This window comes from Nicotiana attenuata, unplaced genomic scaffold (assembly GCF_001879085.1).
Source record: "Nicotiana attenuata strain UT unplaced genomic scaffold, NIATTr2, whole genome shotgun sequence".
Taxonomy (NCBI): Eukaryota; Viridiplantae; Streptophyta; class Magnoliopsida; order Solanales; family Solanaceae; genus Nicotiana; species Nicotiana attenuata.
In genome coordinates, this window is record NW_017672096.1 from 139,222 (window position 1) to 161,286 (window position 22,065).

The 22,065-nt window shown below is 36.4% G+C and overlaps 1 protein-coding gene, 1 long non-coding RNA gene and 1 pseudogene across 7 annotated transcripts; 2 read left to right on the forward strand and 1 right to left on the reverse strand.

Annotated features, from left to right (window-relative positions):
• The first annotated feature begins 292 nt into the window (after window positions 1-292).
• Window positions 293-4,618, forward strand: LOC109211774. Its single transcript, XM_019375347.1, has 6 exons — window positions 293-1,453; window positions 1,526-1,607; window positions 2,859-3,199; window positions 3,320-3,469; window positions 3,556-3,979; window positions 4,182-4,618. The coding sequence occupies exons 1-6, from the start codon at window positions 293-295 to the stop codon at window positions 4,616-4,618; spliced, it is 2,595 nt and encodes an 864-aa protein (XP_019230892.1).
• Window positions 4,619-5,368: 750 nt separating this feature from the next.
• On the reverse strand, window positions 5,369-5,981 carry LOC109211775 (annotated as a pseudogene). Its single transcript, XR_002065767.1, has one exon. The product of XR_002065767.1 is annotated as a histone H2B-like (transcript).
• Window positions 5,982-14,015: 8,034 nt separating this feature from the next.
• On the forward strand, window positions 14,016-20,219 carry LOC109211776. 5 transcript variants are annotated; one of them, XR_002065770.1, is made up of 3 exons: window positions 14,016-15,754; window positions 16,312-17,258; window positions 19,715-20,219. It is a non-coding gene; the product is annotated as an uncharacterized LOC109211776 (long non-coding RNA). The 5 variants fall into 5 exon arrangements; XR_002065769.1 differs by lacking the exon at window positions 14,016-15,754 and having other exon boundaries at window positions 15,762-16,397; window positions 17,182-17,258; XR_002065771.1 differs by lacking the exon at window positions 14,016-15,754 and having other exon boundaries at window positions 15,762-17,258; window positions 18,763-20,219.
• Window positions 20,220-22,065: the final 1,846 nt, after the last annotated feature.

Here is a 22,065-nt window from a genome sequence, read left to right on the forward strand (position 1 = left end):
AAACTGATGAAGCGACCACAACCACAGCAGCAGCGACGATACAGACCACAATCGATGCTGGGAGTCCCCTGTACATACATCCTTCCGATAGCCCAGGATCCAGTCTAGTTCCAGTACCTTTTGATGGGATTGGATACCGCTCCTGGAGGAGGAGTGTGCTCAGAGCCCTTTCAGTGAAGAACAAGCTAGGATTCATAACCGGAGATATTGAAAAACCTCTTGTGAGTTCTCCATTCTTTCGCCAATGGGAAAGGTGTGATGATACTGTCACCTCGTGGATTTTAAATTCCTTATGAGAGACATAGCTGACAGTGTTGAGTATGTGAACGATTCCGTCGAGCTGTGGAAGGAGCTACAGGATCAATGTGATCAGACGAATGGGGCTAAGTTGTACCAAATTCAGAAGGGAATCAACGACTTGAGTCAGGGAGTGCTTGACATTACTGGCTATTACACGAAAATGAAGAAACTCTGGGAGGAATTGAATACTCTCAGTGTCAAGGCACATTGCAGCTGTATATGCACTTGTGGGGCAAAGGAGAACATGCATAAGGCAGAGCAGGATATGAGGCTCATACAGTTTTTAATGGGACTTAATGAAGTGTATACGGTTGTTCGAGGAAGCTTACTTATGATGAACCCCTTACCAAATATGGCACAGGCATTTGCCCTTCTAATACAAGAAGAGAAACAGAGAGAGTTTAGGCCCAGAAATCAACTAGACATTGATTCCACAGCATTGAATGCGAACCTAGGAGGAAGGAATTTCAAAACAAATTATTCTACTGGAACTGGAAACCAAAATGTGAACAATAGGGCTCGACCTTTTTGTGATTATTGCAAACGACAAGGTCACACTAAGGACAAGTGCTATAAACTCCACGTTTATCCTCAAAGCTTCAATCAAGGACCACAACAACAGTATAGACAAGGTACACAAGGGTACAATAACAATACAAAGTTCAATAAGGGAAGAAATGTCACAGCAAATGCAGTCACAAGTGTTGAGGAAGGAGAGAAACTTGAGCTTCAAGGAGAAAGCCAAAGCCAAAATGTCAACCTTACAAAAGAACAATATGGACAAATTGTTAGCCTGCTGCAGCATTTTCAGACGGGAAGCATTGGAGAAGGCTCAGCTAGTGCAAACATGGCTGGTGGAGCATCAATGAACTTTGCAGGTATGATTGCTTGCACTTCTTCAATTGATTTTGACAATCCATCATGTAAATGCTTTAATGCAAAGGCTGACTTGTGGATATTAGACTCCGGGGCATCACACCATATGACCTTTGATAAATCTCACTTGCAAAACATAGTAAGCCTTCCTTATCCTCTATTAGTGAAACTTCCAAATGGCTATAAAGTCAAAGTAAGTGAAATTGGAAGTGTATCCCTAACACCTGAAATCATCCTGTACAAAGTTCTGTTCATTCCTTCATTCAAATTCAACCTGGTATCCATTAGTTCCTTAGCAGCTCATTTAAAATGTATTGCATCATTCTCAGACACTTCCTGTCTGCTGCAGGCCCCTTCACTGAAGAGGCCTCTGGAGATTGGTAAGTTGTTGGATGGTTTGTATTTCCTTTGCTCCAAGTGCCTGAAGAAAGGTAGTTCCAAACATAAGTGTGATCCTTCTTGTTTTTCCATTCATACTAGTGATGTAAGAGGTATACACTGTCTAACTCAATCTTTCAATTCATTTCCAATTGTAAATAATTCCATTTACAGCATCAAGAATAAAGACAGTAACTCTGCTTTGTTTTCTGGTTCATCTCATGTTGTCAATATAGATGTATTGTGGCATTTCAGACTTGGTCATGTACCCTTTAGTAAAATAAAAGGGATTCCTACCATACCTGCAACCTTTTTTGACAAACAACCTTTCACATGCAATATTTGTCCCACGGCCAGACAATCCAGACTTCCCTTTCCCCAAAGAACAACTGAAACCACTGAAATCTTTGAAGTTCTTCATGTAGATTTATGGGGACCCTATCATGTGACAACACACAACAACTTCAAATATTTTCTAACCTTGGTAGATGACTACAGTAGGTCCACTTGGACACACCTCCTAAGCTGCAAAAGCAATGCCTTGCAAATAATAAAGGCCTTTACAACCATGGTGGAAAATCAATTCAAAACAACTGTCAAATGTATAAGATCTGATAATGGTTTAGAGTTTACCAACAATGAAGCTGCCACTTTCTTTCAATCCAAAGGAATTAACCACCAAAAGACTTGTCCTTATACACCACAACAAAATGGGGTGGTGGAAAGAAAACACAAATATCTACTTGAAGTAGCCAAGGCACTCCTTTTTCAATCTAAATTGCCACTGAAATATTGGGGAGAGTGTGTCCTTACAGCAACATATTTGATTAACAGACTTCCAACCATTCCTCTAAAGAACAAATGTCCTTTTGAGCTCTTATATAAAAGGAAGCCAAATTACTCTCACTTGAGGAGTTTTGGCTGCCTGTGCTATCCTACAGTACCAAAGCCATTCAGAGATAAACTAGAACCAAGAACCAGCCCGCATGTGTTTGTAGGGTATCCTTTTGGTACAAAGGGGTACAAGGTACTAAGTCTGGACACTAGGAGAATACATGTTTCTAGGGATGTTTCATTTCATGAGTCAGTTTTCCCCTTCATTCTTAACTCCACCACATTAGACATTCCATCTGTCCTCCCTGATATACCATTCTTTGAAAATTCTCTTGATCATGCTGACACTCAACTGCATCATAACATTAGTGACAATGCCAATAATCAGGAAAGTGCCAACTCTTCAAGCTCCAACACATCACCTGATGTTTCTTAACCTGTATCCTCTGTTCATGAATTCCAAATTCCAGTAGGTCAACTACAAGATGTGGCCTCATCCCCACAGCCCCTGACAAAACCACTAGCTTTCAGAAGATCCAATAGGGAGCATAAATTGCCCTCACATCTGAATGATTATGTTTACAAAATACCAAATTTAAAATGTACTACCAATTTTTCTTTGCATGCCATGTCCTCCAACAATAACCACATCATTTCTGATGCCCTGCATCCTAATAGTCAGCACATTGTAGAGAACATTTCCAATGATAGAGAATCAACTTCATATGAAGAAGCTGTTGTATATCCTGCCTGGCAGAATGCCATGACACAGGAGTTTGATGCTTTGTATGCTAATAGGACATGGGATCTGGTTCCCCTACCTAAGGGTAAACAAGCCATTGGGTGTAGATGGGTGTATAAAGTTAAACATAGGGCAGATGGTAGTGTAGAAAGATACAAAGCAAGACTGGTTGTTAAATGATACACTCAGCAAGCTGGTGTAGACTATACAGAGACTTTTTCCCCAGTGGTCAAGATGACCACTGCGAGGTCTCTCATTGCTATAGCAGCAAAGAAGAAGTGGCAAATTTCACAGCTAGATGTGAATAATGCATTTCTCCATGGAGATTTGCATGAGGAGGTCTATATGCAAACCCCTCCAGGTCTTGAAGTGTCTTCCCCACAGTTAGTGTGCAAGTTAAATAAATCTCTTTTGGGTTAAAGCAGGCCAGTAGGCAGTGGTATGATAAGCTAACTGAAGTGCTATATTCCAGAGGATATGTGCACTTCATGCATGACTATTCCTTGTTCTACAGAAAACAGAACTCCTCTATTGTCTTTGTAGCAGTATATGTGGATGATGTGTTGCTCACAGGGACTGATTCTGAAGAAATTGATCAACTTAAAGCTTTCTTACATGATAAGTTTAAAATCAAGGATTTGGGACAGCTACACTATTTTTTGGGGCTGGAAATTCTTTACAAGTCAGATGGCATTATTGTCTCTCAAAGGAAGTTTGTTTTGGACTTATTGAAGGACTATGAATGCCTTCACTGTCCACCCCTGACTTCTCCTCTTGATCCCACAATCAAATTGAAAGCTAAAGAAGGAGTACCACTTTCTGACCCCACTTTCTACGGGAAGTTGATTGGCAAGTTGAATTTTCTCACTAACACCAGATTAGACATAGCTTATGGGGTTCAACATCTCAGTCAATTCATGTAAGACCCTAGGGAGCCCCATTTAAAGGCTTGAGATACCTGAAGGGAGATCCCACGATGGGCCTTTATTTCAGTAATGAGAGTGATCTTCCCTGGTTGCCTACTGTGATTCTGATTGGGCAACTTGCCCAGACTCCAGAAGATCAGTGTCTGGATACATTGTGTTCCTAGGAGGAAGTCCAATTAGTTGGAAGTCTAAGAAACAAGAAACCATTTCTCTTTCTTCAGCAGAGGCAGAATACAAAGCTCTTAGAAAGGTTGTTGGTGAGCTTGTTTGGCTATCCAGGCTGCTTGAAGAGCTTACTGTGTCAATCAATCCACCTATACCTGTACATTGTGATAGCCTCTCTGCACTACATATTGCTAGGAACCCTGTGTTCCATGAAAAAACCAAGCATATTGAAGTTGATTGCCATTTTGTTCGCACCAAACTCCAAGAGAAACTCATTTCACTACATCACATTGGCACTGGACAACAACTTGCTGATGTACTCAGTAAGGCTCTTACTAGGATCAAACACTACTCTGTACTTAGCAAGTTGGGTGTGACTTCCTCACCTCCAACTTGAGGGGAGGTATTGAGAATATTGTATAATATTTATATTTGTATTGGTGCTGAGTCAGCATTACCCTTAGCCAGTGATTGGTAGTTAGGATTACAATAAGTCAATTGTATATATGTATTAAAAAATAATATCATTTTTAGTTTTTGGTTAATATCATAATTTTTCTGCTTAACCGACTTTACTGTCTTCTCCGTTACTCTCTCTCTTCGAGAAGCTTCCACAACCTCCATTGGAGGTAGTTCGGAGCTTTCTCCTCACTCAATCTTCACAGTCATTGTGAGGGAGGTTTAGAGGAAGGAGATTTTAACCGAATTATTACATTTTGTTTAGTATAATTGCAGAATGATCCGGACTTCACCATTACAAAATGAACTTATACTCACAAATTGAATTTAATGAAAACGTGTCAATACTACTTTGTCAATTGGGAAAAACTTTCAATAGTAAACTACATAAGGCATTACCGAAATGAGCCACACTTATAGCGGATTTAATTAATATTGCGGACAGATTGCAATTATCACCAAAGTATCTAGTGATGAAACTAAAGAATTCAATAATTAATATTCAATAATTGCGGGTTTTATTAGATAGAGAGAGAGAGACAGAGAGTTGCGAAGGTGAAAAATATTGTGATTAACACTAAATTGCAGTTGAATTTGAATGAGAAAACATACACTTGATAGCCACTGACAAATCTAACCATATCAATTAATTTTCTCAAGACAATTTCAATTTAAAAATTAGCACAACTTCCAATTTTGCTATAGATGCAGAACTGTAAAATATTACACCAAAAGTTCTTCTTTACATCACCAAACTCTAATTGAACTCATAAACGCAACAGAAACCAAAAGGAAAAAATAACAAAAACCTATCAACTTTCAAGAGCTGGTGAATTTGGTAACAACCTTAGTACCCTCAGAAACAGCACGCTTCGCCAATTCACCAGGAAGTACAAGTCTCACAGCAGTCTGAATCTCCCGAGAAGTAATCGTAGGCTTCTTGTTGTAACGGGCCAATCTAGAAGATTCCTGAGCAAGTTTCTCGAAGATATCGTTGATGAAACTGTTCATGATACCCATAGCTTTGCTTGAAATTCCGATATCAGGGTGAACTTGTTTCAGTACCTTGAAAATGTAGATCTTGTAGTCTCAATTGACTTCTTTCCCCTCTTCTTCTTCTTGTCTCCGGCAGCAGCGGCGCCGTCCTTCGGGAGCTTTTTGCCGGCCTTTGATGATTTCTCAGCGGTGGGGCTTTTTCGGCAGCTGGTTTTTTCTCTGCGGGTTTTTTCTCAGCCTTTGGTGCCATTTTAAGAAGATTTGAGGAATGTAAGAGGAGATTAGCAAAGTTTGTAGGAATCGGAGAGATTTTGAGTTCGAACTGTGTGAAAGAAATGGTGTAAAGAGATTTGTTATATAAAAAGTTGGGGCGAGCTATTGATTGGTTAATTTGGGATGACGCGGATCGTGAGTTTCAGCCGTTTGATGTTTTAGTCAATCAACGGTGTAGAATGAAGGATGACTTGGATTAAATTAATCTCCTCCTACTTTGGAGGGAAAGCAAGATTTTCCCTTTTTTTTTCTTTTGGAAATTACCAGCTATGTCCATTTATAGCTAGCTCATTACAAAAATTGGCCAATTGATAAAATATTACTAATATTAGCCAAATTAGCCAATTAGCTATGTGTAGCAAAAAAATATCAAAATTTTGCTTTGTTTTGAGTGGGTGTTATTAGAATAGATTGGGCACAACTTAAGGAGCTTGAATCTCAGTTTTGGGATGATTTGGTGAAGTTTTGAGGTGGTTTGAATCGAAAATTCGAAGTAAAAGCTGAACATGAAAAAAAATGATATGTGTATCACACTGTGTATCATTTGTGTATCACATATGTATCATATTTGTATCAATTGTGTATCACATGTATATCCATGTATACCTGTGTGTGAGATACGTGCGTGATACATGTTTGATACATGTGTCGTAGAAGACTTTTTTGAACTCGATTTAATTATGAATTATGATACAAAACCAGTCCAAATCACATCCAATCTTCCTCAAATTTTGTATATTGACTTATCTATATATTTTCAATGAATTTCAACTATACCCATTGAAAAAGTTCCTTTTTTTTTAGATTTGTGGAATATTTATATAGATTTTGTATTTCATCACCTTATTTGCTACCCCGTCCATGAAATTTCTTTTCCGTCTTGTATCTAATGTTGCTAATCACACTTAAAAATATGGAAGGTGATTTTTGCATGTGATTCTTTGAGAGAAAGAACCCTATTATTGTCACGACCCAATTTCCATACCCGGTCGTGATGGCGCCTCTCGTGAAGACAAGGCCAGCCAACTAACCCAATCCGTTTCTTTAACAATTATTAAACATAAATGTATAGATAAATATAGCTTAACGACAACCCAACAGAACCCGACCGGGGTGTCACAAGTCACAAGCATCTAAAGAAACCTGAACACAACTACAGGGCCAATAATAATATATAAGGAAAAATCCTGGAAATCAAAAGACAACATCCGGTGCCGCGAACGCTGGCGGTCACCTTACTCAGCTACAATAGCCATACCTTCAATCAGCTAATAACCCGTTACCGGGTGAACAATACCTGCAACTGCACGCGAGGTGCATGGAGTAAAGTGAGTACTTCCAACTCAGTGAGTAATAAGAGTAAATAATAACTGCGAGGCAAGAAATCACGTAAGAGCAATCCATCATGCTATATAGGACAGTACCACTCTTTGAGAAAACAGTAAAACCGTGAAAATCCTTTAGAAAATATCTAGCTCAGTTTAAAACCTCTTTTGAAAACATCCTTTTCCAACAGTCAAGCAAATGAACGCGTAATCAGATAGTGCAAGTCCGCACATAAGACAGCCCCTCGGGCACAGCACTCCACAAACAGTTAACACCAGGGTGTCTGGTAAACAGTACAAGCAATAGCATGGATGCCAATGATATGAGAGTGCTAAATGTCATGACACGTAGTACAAACAGGAACCAATGCATGAATGCAATGCAATGCATATGACCGCTGCGGCGCGCAGCCCGATCCATTTGGGTACCCGCGCTCACTGTGGGGGTTTAGACTCCGGAGGGGCTCCTACAGCCCAAGAGAAATATCAATATCACACTGCTGCGGCGCGCAGCCCGATCCATCCTCAGTCCAGAAATGCACATAAGCCCCTTGGGCAATAGTAAAATAACAGTCTCAACTCAAAACGTCAGTAAAATATCATTTAGGTTTTCAAATCTTAGAAAGATAGTTGAGTTTACGAAACAGTATTTTAAACCTTGGACTGTGATAAAATAATATGCAAAGTAATGCAAAAATAGTGATATCCATCCCTGAAGGATTCAAATAATTGGCACGAAGCCCAAATATAGCAATCAAACCAAATAATGATGATAACAAGGAGTTTCAGTCAATTACGCAATAAAACCAACAACCGGGACGGACTAAGTCACAATCCCCAACGGTGCTCTACCCCACGCTCATACCTGGCGTGCAAGTCACCACAATACAGCACTATGATGTGCAAATCCGGGGTTTCAAACCCTCAGGATATCATTTACAAGTATTACTCACCTCGGACCGGTGAAATCCCTAGCTCGCGACGCCTTTGCCCCTCAATCGGCCTCCACGCGCGTCGAATCTAACCAAAACCAGAGCGAATACATCACAATATGCTAAGGGAACAATACCCAATCGAAAACAATCGAAAATTAGCAAGAATCTCGAAACTAGCAAAACCCGAGCCCCGGGCCCGCTTCTCGAAAAATTACGAAATTCATATCACCGGATTCCTCGTCTCGCCACGAGTCCATACATATAAAATTTACCAAAATCGGAGTTCGTTTGACCCTCCAAATTCCATTTTTACATCATAATTCTCAAACCCTAACTTCCATTTTTAACCTTTAATTCCTTGGATTTTCAGTGTTAATCCATGATTTTACACCATAATATCATAATCTAAGTCTAAGAATCCATACCTGATGATAGCCCTCGAAACCCTCTTCAAAAATCGCCCAAAATCTCCTTAGTCCGAAGTCCAAAATGTTTCTTCTCTTTCAAAATCGTGAAAACACTGTTCACTTAAACTCAGCAAGGTTTCGCTTCTGCGGTTGGGATACCGCACCTGCGGCTCCCGCTTCTGCGCAAAATAACCGCTTCTGCGGTCTAACTTAAAATCCTCAGGACCGCTTCTGCGGTCACCACCCGCTCCTGCGATGTCCGCTTTTGCGGACTGCCTTTCGCTTCTGCGAAAATTGCCAAGCCCTCAAGGACCGCTTCTGCGATCACAGCTCCGCTTAAGCGGCTCCACGCTTCTGCGGTCCAAGACCCACAGAAGCGAGAATACCAGAAACAGCATGCCTTCAGCTGTATGAAATTCCAAAAACTCCCTGTTAGCCATCCGAAATCATCCCGAGGCCCCCCTGGACCTCAACCAAAAGCACCAACATGACTTAAAACATTATCCAAACTTATTCCAATCATCAAAACACATCAAACAACACTAAAATTATCGATTCTCATCGGATTCAAGCCTAAGTTCTTTAAAAACTTCCGAAACTCGCATTCGATCAAAAACCCAACCAAGCGACGTCCGACTGACCTGAAAATTTGCAGACATATCCAAAATCACCTAACGAAGCTACTCCAACTCTCAGAATTCCATTCCGACCCTCGGATCAAAATCTCACATATCAACCGGATTTCGCCAAAATGCTAACTTCGCCAATTCAAGCCTAATTCTACACCGGACCTCCAAAACCAATTCAGATCACGCTCCCAAGTCACAAATCATCTCCCGAAGCTAACCGGATCATCGGAAATCACATCCGAACCTTCGAACTCATAAGTCAACGTCCGGTTGACTTTTCCAATTTAAGCCTTCCTTAAAGAGACTAAGTGTCTCATTTCCTATCCAAACCAATTCAATTCAACTCTAACTCACTCGTTGCTGATAATGAAACATGAAGAAGCAATAAATGAGGAAAACAGGGCGGTAATACCTGATACGACGGGTCGGGTCGTTACAATTATTTGGTTTTTAAATTTTTATTGGCTAGTTTTGGTAAGTCTATAACTAATGGCTAGAGGTTGGTAAGTTGAGATTTATTTGGGACATTTGTGTAAGTTTCCCGGGATTCAGCTATGTCCATTTGTAGGTAGCTCATTACAAAAATTGGCCAATTGATAAAATATTACTAATATTAGCCAAATTAGCCAATTAGCTATTTGTAGCAAAAAAATATCAAATTTTAGCTTTGTTTTGAGTGGGTTTTATTAGAATAGATTGTACACAACTTAAGGAGCTTGAATCTCAGTTTTGGGATGATTTGGTGAAGTTTTGAGGTGGTTTGAATTGAAAATTCGGTAAAAACTGAACATGAAAAAAATGATATGTGTATCATACTGTGTATCATTTATATATCACATATGTATCATATTTGTATATAGGCCAAATACATATAGAGCCCATTAAACTTGGCCCAATTTTTCATTTTGGCACTCTAACTAACTCTTGTTCCATTTTGGCCCTCCAACCCCAATTTTTGTGTTCCACTTTAACACAAAGCTGACTAGATTTAGTGTGTGATTTGCCTCACCCTTTAGGCGCGTGAGGGATATTTTTTCAGCCAAATTTCATACTCTCAACGTAGAGGCGGATCTAGAATTTAAATCCTATGGATTCAATTTTAATATTTTTAACATTGAACCCATTATATTTTTAAAGTTATGAGTTTATATCTATTTTTTTTTATTTATAATTTTAATAAAATTTTACATACAAATTTTTACTCCGCGTCGAAAGTTATGGTTTCAGTTGAACACGTAGTTATTACTGAAAATATATATATAAAAAATATTTTTTCCACGGAAGGAGGGCAGAAAAAACAAAAAAAATTATCATTTGAAATTACAAAAAGCAATTGTGGGTGGGGGGGGGGGGGGGAGGGAGGGGGGAATGGGATGGGGGGTAGCAGCTGGATATTTTTCCGTGCTGCATTTTTAACTGGGATAAAAGTTTTTGTGTCAAAGTGGAACAAAAGAACCCATTATACTTTTAAATGTTATGGGTTTATATCTATATTTTTTTTAATTTTAATGAATTTTTACATACAAATTTTTGCTCCGTGTCGAAAGTTATGGGTTTAGTTGAACCCATAGTTATTACTGAAAATATATAAAAAAATATTTTTTCCATGGGATGTGGGCAGAAAAAACGAAAAAAAATAATAATTTGAAATTACAAAAAAAAAAGTAAAAAAAAATTTTTTAGCGCGGGGGTGGGGGAGGGGACAGTGGGGTGGGGGTAGCAGCTGAAATGCACGTGCTGCATTTTTACCTGGGAGAAAAAATTTTGTGTCAAAATGGAACACAAAAATTGGGGTTGGAGGGCCAAAATGGAACAAGAGTTAGTTAGAGTGCCAAAATGAAAAATTGGGCCAAGTTTAATGATCTCTATATGTATTTGGCCTTGTATATATTGTGTATCATATGTATATCCATGTATACATATGTGTGAGATACATGCGTGATACATGTTTGATACATGTGTCGCAGAAGACTTTTTTGAACTCGATTTAATTACGAATTTTGATACAAAACCAGTCCAAATCACCTCCAATCTTCCTCAAATTTTGCATATTGACTTATCTATATATTTTCAATGAATTTCAACTATACCCATTGGAAAAGTTCCTTTTTTGTTTAGATTTTTTGAATATTGCATATATTTTTTGTATTTCATCACCTTATTTGCTACCTCATCCATAAAATTTCCTTTTCGTCTTGTATCTAGTGTTGCTAATCACGCTTAAAAATATGGAAGGTGATTTTTGCATGTGATTCTTTGAGAGAAAGAACCCTATTATTTGGTTTTTCAATTTTTGTTGGCTAGTTTTGATAAGTCTATGATTAATGGCTAGAGGTTGGTAAGTTGAGATTTATTTGGGACATTTGTGTAAGTTTTCTTTTTTTTTCTATTAAACAAGATTTCGTCCTACCTTTTTTTCCCTCAAATATACACCTTATGTGTTGTAAAATCAAATATTTACGCTCATTATGAAAATTCTTATTTACATATATATAGGATTTTGCTAATATAGTACGTGAAGGTAATATGTTAACAATGTACCCAGTTTTGCTTTGACTAAAATATCCTTAACAACACACTAACAATATTCTAATGAGAGGGTCGATTATGTCTTTTCACCAAACTTAAATGCTATTCTTACTCCTTGCTTTTCCCTTTTATGTTTTACGTTTTTTTGGCCAAAATTTTACGGTATAGCCAGTTTTCGGACTGGTCAATCAAAAATAGCCAGCGTTTACCAAGTCAATGAAAAATAGCCACCGTTTTGCTGAAATAGAGACCGGTCCAGCATAATATACTGGAGTTCGGTGCACTTGTGTATGAACTCCAGCATATTATGCTGGACCGGTATACTTTGCTGGCTCCAGTATAATATACTGGAGACTGGAGAACTGGTGCTCCAAACTCCAGTATATTATACTGGACCATTATACTTGCTGGAACTCCAGTATATTATGCTGGAGTTCTAGTGTATTTATGCTGGAACTCCATCATATTATGCTGGAGTTCCAGCATACTATCCTGGAACTCCAGTATAATATGCTGGAGTTCAAGTATACTTATGCTGGAACTCCAGCATAATATACTGGAGTATTTTCCGGGTTTTGAACAGTGTTTTCGCTCAGATTTATCTTTATATAAAAAGTGGCTAAATTTCGATTACTTTTGAAATTGGGCTATTTTTAAACGACCAGTTGTAAATCTGACTATTTTTAAAAATCACCCGTTTTTTTGTTCTCCCCAAGTTCAACAGAAAATCAAAGTACTTTTTTCATTGTTAACTTTTCCAATCTGGAACTCGACACAAATGCCTTCTTAAAACGGGTCCCATTGTGTTAGAGCATTTTTTTTTTGGCAAGTTTTAAATACCATAACAGTAATTAGTGTTCTACAAGTTATTACTTTCAGAGATGGATCGATTGGAATTGGACCCAGTAAGAAAAAAGTGTGTTGTTTTTGGTTAAACGAATATAAGGGTGTTAAAGAGAAGCCAAAAACTAAATCAAGTCGGCTTTTGATATTGAACAAGCAAAAATATCGATCAAATCAACATCCAGATGTATTTATTAATTATGGATAATATAAACTTTTACCTATTTTTTGTTATTTAGTTGTCAGTCTAGCATGATCGTGATCCTTTCTTCATTTATAATATTTCTTTTTGTCTGGTAAAACCATTTATATATTATTAATTCGATTAACCCGAGTTCCGTCACATAAAGTCCACTAAAGGGGCATGCCCTCCTTAGTAATATTTAATACTCATGACTATCATAAAGGATCCATTTTGTTGATATTAATCTTGATTCTAACAGTATCCTCACTTTCCTATCATATATTGGTTAATTTTTACAATCTTTGTTCTTTTTTCTTCACAAGTCAACATTTAGAAAGCTCATATATTTTTATTCGATATATTATTTTTATTCGATATTATTTTTTCGGGTTTTGTTGTCTCAGAGCCGAGGGTCTCCCGGAAATAGCCTCTCTATCCCCTCCGGGGTAGGGGGTAAGGTCTGCGTACACTTTACCCTCCCCAGACCTCACTAAGTTAGATTTTACTGGGTTGTTGTTGTTATTGTATATTATTTGTTAATGCGCTTTCCGATAATACGTAAACAAGTTATTTTCGGGCCTTTGTAAGGAAAAGAAAAATAGATCATTTTATGGACATTTCTTAAAAGTAAATAAAACATATTGATGTTATAAATTTTATTTTGAGTTGCAATGATGAATTGAAGTTAAAAAGAAGTCATTCGTCTATTCTTGGCATAATAGCCTACTAAACCCTTGTACTTGTTTCAATTTGACATTTTGGTCCTTCTACTTTACTTGTTTTTTATCTAGACACTTTAACTTGATCAAAGTCTATATTTTAAACCCTTTAACAGTTGACCAAACACATGCGGCAACAAAAATGGTTGAACTGGACAAAGTGTGTGTAATTCACGCGGACAACGAGCGGTGCATATAAAGATTCTGAAGAAGAAATGTAAAATAAGAAGAAAAATATTATTAAAATAAGATCAAAAATAAAATAAAAAAATAAAGATAAAATAAGTATTTTAAAAAAAAAAAAAAACAAAGAGATATTGTCTCTTTCTGTTGTTCCCCGCACCCCACTCCCATTTAATTTATATTTTCTATTGGCTCCCCCACCCCCTCTCCCTTTTCGTTATTTCACCCTGTACGCTTCTTTTCTTCCCCACTGTCCCCTCCCTTTTCATTTTTCCCATTCTTCTTCTCCCCTCCCCCCCCCCCCAACCAATCTCTTCTTCAAAAAAAAAAAGAAAAAAAATGTCTGAAGATCCCTTAAAAGTGGCCATTTCTGCTATCAATACTTATTTTCTTTTGTTTTCATTTAATTTTGACCTTTTTTGGTCGTGAAACCCCCAACCCAGCTTCTTCTTTCTCATACCCCCTCTCCCGATATCCGACTCCGGCAATGCCTTGATAGCAGCTGCTAAGAACGGCGCGGCATTGATCTACCTAATTAAAAATACCTACATAATTATTCATCAACGGAATGGTGGGATTGAGAAGGGATTTGAGACGGACAAGGAAGAAGAAATATGTGCACTGCTAAGCACAAGGCATCCCTAATTTGAGAGAAGCGAGATGTGATGGGGGCATTAATTTTCTTAAAGAAAATAGTATATAATAAGTATTTTTAGTAGATACAATATAAAAACTGACATGGAATATGAAGCAAGTGTCATCCCATTTTTTAAAAACTTTTAATTTGTACCCATTTTTTAAACAATTGGGCCCCTTTCTCCTTCTCCTCCTCAAAGTTATATCCGCCTCTTCTTTCTCAAACTTCTCCTTCTCCCTTTCAGATGTACCATTTGTCATTTGTGGACCTCTTCTATGTTATTATTATTTTGTAGCTTTTTTTATTTTTTCTGTCTAACGTAACAACGACAGCACAAAGTTGCATCTACATTCTCGAATCGAAGCAGTGGGTTTTTGAACTTTTGAAGCTTCATATCAAAAGTCCGTAAATAAGGGAAGAGGTTTCCATGTCTAAGTTCTCGGAATGCTGGATATGAATCTGGTAAGTGATTTTCCTTCTAAAGTAAAAGCAAATTTCTCCATGGGAAGAGGTGTTCCATTTCTTGTGCTTTACAAATTGCTTTGACTTTTTATCTAATGATGTGATGCAGAGGAACCCCAAACAAGTATTTTATTTGTTGGATATGTCTAATCGATACTACTGTGCACTCCTGAAAATCAACATGCACAATGAACAAATTAAGAAACCGGCACAAAGGTACACCTTATTTCGCAGAACTAAAGAGAGTTACAGCCATGCAGTCTTAGAACATGGACATAGCTGTTTGAAATGGCGCTTGGAAGTGCATGAGATTAGTATTGTGGCTTAAAAGTGTTGACTTTTGAATAGGAAAGAAATATCAACCTTAAGAGATAAATGTTTATGAGGTGAATATGGTTCAATTGAAACTTGGTGAACCCTAGTTAGCCCGTGCGTCATTAATATTGTAGTTAGATGGTTGAAGAAGACAATGGATAGTGGTTGAAAGTATTAATTAAGGAGAAAAAGGTCAGATTTGTCCCTCTATTTTAAAAAATTATCCATGTTTATTCCTAATTTTACTATCGGTCCAAATAACTCCATACCGATTAGAAAGTAGTCTTCATTTGTTTAAATCGCTGGTCTTCACAGTTTGTTAAAACAAAAAGGACTCAACAACTGAAATTGCTTTTTCCTTGGTTTGGTTAATAAACAATGTAGTATTAATACACCACATTCATTCACCATTATCTTAATACCAAAATTTCCCTTTTAATCTCTTACCTGTATTTTTAGATCACAAAATTAAAACTTTTTAATTTTTTTCTATCAATTTACAGAGAAAGAAAAAGGGACTTAGGTGGTGTCAAAAGTCAAACCTATCAAAACTTTCTAGGATTCAGTTACTTACAATTTCTTGGTCCATCTCCGTTGCTCTATGCTTTTTTGGATTAACCAGGAAATTAATCAATAGGTAAAAAAACAGAAATCTTTATGGTTTTGTTTTCTTCTAATTCTTGTTTTTTCTTTTCTTGGTGTTATCAATATGTTTTCTAGATTAGTACAAAAAAACGAAAGAATGGAGCCTGGAAAATCTGAAAATGGCAAAGAAAAAGGGTTATAGTCTTTTTCGAGTGTTAATGGAGAAGGGTGAATCTATGGGATGTGATTTTATCCATTTTTTAATTGATTAGCAAAATCGGTAGTATCTTTATTGACAAGTAATGATTCTATGTGGTTTCCCCATCCATGGAGGTGGATGGGGTGAAATGAAGGTAAATAATAGTAGAATGCAAGGGAGAGAAAGGGAACGAATCGACCAAGGGTAGAATAGTCATTTAGCTCGGTAAAACTTTGCCATATGCCTTTTATTCCAAACACAGCATTGGTCTAGAAATATCCATTCCTTCGTCTTTCAGTTTAAGAATGCTCCTTGCTTGGTTCTATGTTACTGGCAATGATAGATTAACATCATTGAAGCTTCAGCTAAAATTTGCAATAAGGTAACAGTCGTCAATTCTTCTAATACAGTCAATTTGTTAACATTTGTGGGAAGTTTCGGTTAAACATTCTCTGTACTAATCCCCTTCTGTCGGCCGTTTCAACTTAAAACCCAGGTGCGTATCTCTTTTTGATTTGTTTCCCATTCTGTATCACTTTTATTTTTCTTCTATAACATTTGGAAATTTTATTTGCAATTTTCTTTGTGGTTCAAGTATTTTCTTTTTTTTTTTATTTCTATGCTGGCCGCTGGGAACTCTTGGATTTTTTTATTTATTTAATTTTTTTGAAAATTTACTTTTGCGGGGTTGGGTGTTATTGAATTGGGTTTTCCCTGACACCTGACGCAGCTCTTTTATTTTGCCTGAACAAAGTCAAGTTCTTGAATTTTTTTGGTAGCCCTTTCCTTTTGTGTTGCTCTTTTTTTAATTTTGATTTCCGAAGTACATCAATTGCAATTATTTTAGTACAAAATTAGTAAACATATTATTATTTAGTTAATAAAAGGTAAATTGATGACTAGAAATTGGATGTGTTTGTTTCCTTACCTTCCAATAATATGGAATCTTTTCATCTAATTGGAATTTCGCCCTTAAGAATCGCCTTTTCATCTGGCAAGACTTATTAGGTCTCCATAACTTATCCTTTTGGTGCGGGAATAATAGTATAGAAAGCTTTCCCAATAAGCTGACCTTTTTGGAATTTTCGAGGATGAACCAGTGGCAAAAAAATTGTTACTTTTTGTATGTCTTTTGCAATAACTCCTTGTTACTCCATTAATGAATTTTCTTATCTTATCAAAATGAAAAAAGGAGTAAAAGAAAAGAAGTATTTCCTTAGGATTACTTATTGTGGCTATTATCTTTCTTATCTCCTGCTTCATTCTCAATTTTATATCAGGTGGACCCTTTTGTCGGAGCTCTAAAGAATCAAAATATAAGATCGAACTTCTTCCGTAAGATTCACCTTTTTATCCGGTAAGTTGCATGTCATGTCTTTTACTTTTTGAAGTTTGATTAGACGCCTCTCATAAACTTTGTATGCCATTGGAAATTTAAAATTTTGATGCTTTTACATATGAAAGAAGTTACTGAAATAGTATAGATCCATGTTTGTGGAAATTGGGACCTAATGTGACCTCTTAGTCTCGCTCCCACGTGATTATCCAAGAGTTCCATTTCATTTGGATGACTCACTGGTCTTATTTTGTAAAATGAAATGGCATATTTAGATACATCATGTAGGCTAGACTTCTCTTTTCTGTCATAAGAACCAAGTTCATTGTGCATTCCACAAGTAGTATTCATGCTTCATCATTGTTTAGTGTTCCTTAGATAAGACCACCAATTTATGCTTCAGTATTGTCAAAAGCGAAAAGCTCTAAAAAGCGTTCCAGGTCGATTGGGGCTTCAAGTGCAAACCGCAACTAAAGTGCGGGCTTTAGTTAAAAAAGGCGCAACTAAGGGAAAAAAATAAAATACATATGTAATTCAAGAAAGAAGTAACAAACCCATTCCTAATGTCTTTGTCAACATCTAATATACTTATTTGTTGACAATATTTGTCATTTAGCACCGCTTGATTCAAGATAGAACTCATGGGAAATGAGGCGTACACCTTAGTGCTTTGCCTACATTAAAGTGCAACTTAAGCAAGGCGAAGCGCCCTCCTTGAGCTTTGGTGCTTAAGCGCGCTTTAAATGAGCCTTTGACAACACAAGCTTAAACTATTTGTATATAATATACCTATCCGTTGTTTAACACCATTCAAATGAGACAATAATTAATGCTTAAATTGTTTTAGAACTTGTCCATTGTTTACTGTAAAACTTATAATTTTCTTTACATTTCTCCTTCTTTTGATACGTCTTTGACTTCCACAGTTAATACTTTTAAAGGGATTGGTTATTGTTGTGTATTTTGATTTGGCTTAGAATTTTGTGGTTAATTTTAATGTGCTATGTTGGAGTTTTGATACATTTTTGACAGTGAAGCCTGCTACATAGGTTGCCACTTCATTTTTCGTATTTGAACTTACGAATAAGAGGCATAAATAATGAAAAGCCAGGAAAATGCCTTGATCTACGCATACTCAAATTGGATTGAAACTTTCTAATCCAATTTTATAAATAGAAAGTTTCTGAGTTGATATTGTAGATCATCAGACTAAGCAGGTTAAGCATATTTGGCTGCATGTTCTTTTTATCTGGTACGTAAAAGGAAAGCAGCTATAGGTGAATCATTTTGCTAGATCCAGAAAAGCTACATTTGACCTAGAAATTGCCTAAGCTTTTAGTCGTCTCTATTTCATTCAACATTTGTTATATTCGTGTGCCAACTTTGTCATAGTAAAAAGTAGGAATAATTTTATTAAGTTGCGTCTCTTTGTTTTTCCTTAACGAAATCTTTTCCTCTATCTTTCCGGTATTTCATGCTGTAATATATATTCATAAATGTGTTAATTTTTGTTTTTTCCTTCTAGCACAATCTCAGTATTCTTCAAATTAATTTCGAGATTGTTGGGATTAGTTGGATGTAAGGATGGTGCTAACAACTTGGCATGCTAGAATGAAGATAAAATGTGAAGGCCGAAGACATAGTTTTGTATTCTAGGCCAATACTGGTCTTAACAAAGTAAATTGATCCATGGAAGAGCATTCTTAAAGTGGGTTGAAAAGCATTCTGAAAGTGAGTAATAAGAGAATGTATAATGAACTCATAACAAAAGAAGAATACCTAAGTGAGGATCCAAGCTATGTGGGCCATAACTTGATCACTAGAATAACAAACAATTTGTTAGAACAAAGAACTAATTTGAGTTTAGAATTTGAAGATGTAATTGGAAGGTATTTACAGCATCAAGGTAGTTGTAGGTATTTGTAGCAAGAAATGTTGCGGCTATAGTGATAGCAAGGAGTGCCTAAAGGAAAACAAACAAGCTTAACCATTCCTGAGCTTCTTGGTGAAAATGGGCAATACTTAACCTCTTTGTAGCTAGAATAGTGATGCAGAGGAGTCGGAGTGGTCAATAATTGTGCGCGCGCGCGCTTTATTTTGTAGAAGTAATGTGGGGTTTGAATGCTTGATCCAAGAGCTATGCGTTACAAAATTATATAGGGCTTTTTGAGGTCCCTTGGCAAATGGAAGGAACAATGTAACACCAAATATTGGATACCAAGTTTGGAGCAGCCCTCTGATTGAGCCCACATGATGACCTGACTCACTTAAAGTGAATGTGCCCTTTTTCGTTCAATGCTGTCTTTCTCTTCTTAGTCATTTCTACTTATAGTATACCATTTGTGTTATCATTTTGTTTGTAGTACTCATTGATCACTTTATCTGTAGTATATAGGATTAATTTATAGCTTTTGCTTAATATCCGACTCAAATAGTCTGAAAGTTTATGTGACCTGGAGCTGTAAATATCATTGTAGGTATTACTATTTGTCTAAAAATCTAGGTTGGAATATGTGCTTATATAAATAAAAGTTGAGCTTGGCTTTGTATATCCGAAGGGAAGCGGGACAAGTTGCCTTATGAGTTAACCCGCTTAATTGCTGACAGTGAAATTATCTGTTACGTAAATCAGAAGATTGCTTATATGGCTTGTGATGATCAGTTTGAGCTTGAAACAGCCAACACCAGCTCTCTACTCTAAAATATGTACTTGATGCTTTCTATGAAAGTGGACCATATTTGATAATTTATTATACTTGATACTTTCTGTAAAAGTGGACCAAAGTAATTTCTTGAATTTATGAAATGCTCTGAATGCAAATAAGCTGAGTTTGTTCCTTTTGATTTATTCTACATTAGTGTTGTGTCCTTTTCAGGTTTGTAATGTTAATAGGTTACATATTTTGTTTTAGACAATGTGTAGGTAAAGATTGCAATGAGCAAGAACTTAAGATGTAGTCCTGTAAATTCTGCAGTTGATTTTCTCAGATGCTTATAACACTTCCAGCAAATATTTATAATTACTGACATGTTGTTCATTCTTGGAGAAAGTGCCTCTCTTAGTAATGACCATGTTGAAGCTTTAAATAAACTTTTGAGAGAAAATATCGAATAACAAAATAGGAAATTAAGTGTTCACATCATATCAGAGGAGAATTATGTTTTAAAAATCCATCTCAAGCTATTTTTTTCATAACTAAAGTAAGAATGAAAATAAATCTTGTTCAAATTCTAGCACGGGCTATTCATATCTAGTAGGAAAGAAATATCAACCTTAAGAGATAAATGTTTATGAGGTGAATATGGTTCAATTGAAACTTGGTGAACCCTAGTTAGGCCGTGCGTCATTAATATTGTAGTTAGATGGTTGAAGAAGACAATGGATAGTGGTTGAAAGTATTAATTAAGGAGAAAAATGTCAGATTTGTCCCTCTATTTTAAAAAATTATCCATGTTTATTCCTAATTCTACTATCGGTCCAAATAACTCCATACCAATTAGAAAGTAGTCTTCATTTGTTTAAATCGCTGGTCTTCACAGTTTATTAAAACAAAAAGGACTCAACAACTGAAATTGCTTTTTCCTTGGTTTGGTTAATAAACAATGTAGTATTAATACACCACATTCATTCACCATTATATTAATACCAAAATTTCCCTTTTAATCTCTTACCTGTATTTTTAGATCACAAAATTAAAACTTTTTAATTTTTTTCTATCAATTTACAGAGAAAGAAAAAGGGACTTAGGTGGTGTCAAAAGTCAAACCTATCCAAACTTTCTAGGATTCAGTTACTTACAATTTCTTGGTCCATCTCCGTTGCTCTATGCTTTTTTGGATTAAGCAGGAAATTAATCAATAGGAAAAAAACAGAAATCTTTATGGTTTTGTTTTCTTCTAATTCTTGTTTTTTCTTTTCTTGGTGTTATCAATATGTTTTCTAGATTAGTACAAAAAAACGAAAGAATGGAGCCTGGAAAATCTGAAAATGGCGAAAGAAAAAGGGTTATAGTCTTTTTCGAGTGTTAATGGAGAAGGGTGAATCTATGGGATGTGATTTTATCCATTTTTTAATTGATTAGCATAATCGATAGTATCTTTATTGACAAGTAATGATTCTATGTGGTTTCCCAATCCATGGAGGTGGATGGGGTGAAATGAAGGTAAATAATAGTAGAATGCAAGGGAGAGAAAGGGAACGAATTCTGATGGTAGGGAAAAGGAGAAAGAAAAAAGAGAAGGAAAAAGAATAAAAATTAATTACGTGACATTTTTTTATTGATTGGGTCCCTTGCCACAATGGTCAGCAGTTAGAGTTAGGGGTATGTTTATTTACTTTCTTAATGGTAGAAACTTAGTTGGACCGACAGCAAAATTAGGGATAAACGTGATTAATTTTCTAAAAGAAAGGAACAAATATCACCATTTACTAATTAATCAAGTCTTTTGAACCCTAAATAGTGCTTATAACCTAGAGAACTAGCTAAAATGCTAAGGTTTGAAATAAGAATACATCACTCATGGATATAGAATTAGGGAAATTGGATGGCCAAATGCCAATACCCACTACCCAAGATTGGGTTGATATAGAGAAAAAACTCTTATATTTTCTATCTAAGCTTATCTACCGATTTACTTCTAGAGCAACATAACTTCTTTTTAACTTCCTTAAAAAAATCGATCTTGTTATAAATAGAATTGTATTTGTAGTGAATGTTTTAGAGAGATTCTAGGGTTCATTGCTTGGTGGCTAAGTCTCCCTCTCCCGATAAATAGAGGGTTCTATTCCATTGTAATTCATCCCAAATCAATAAAAATCCCCCCCCCC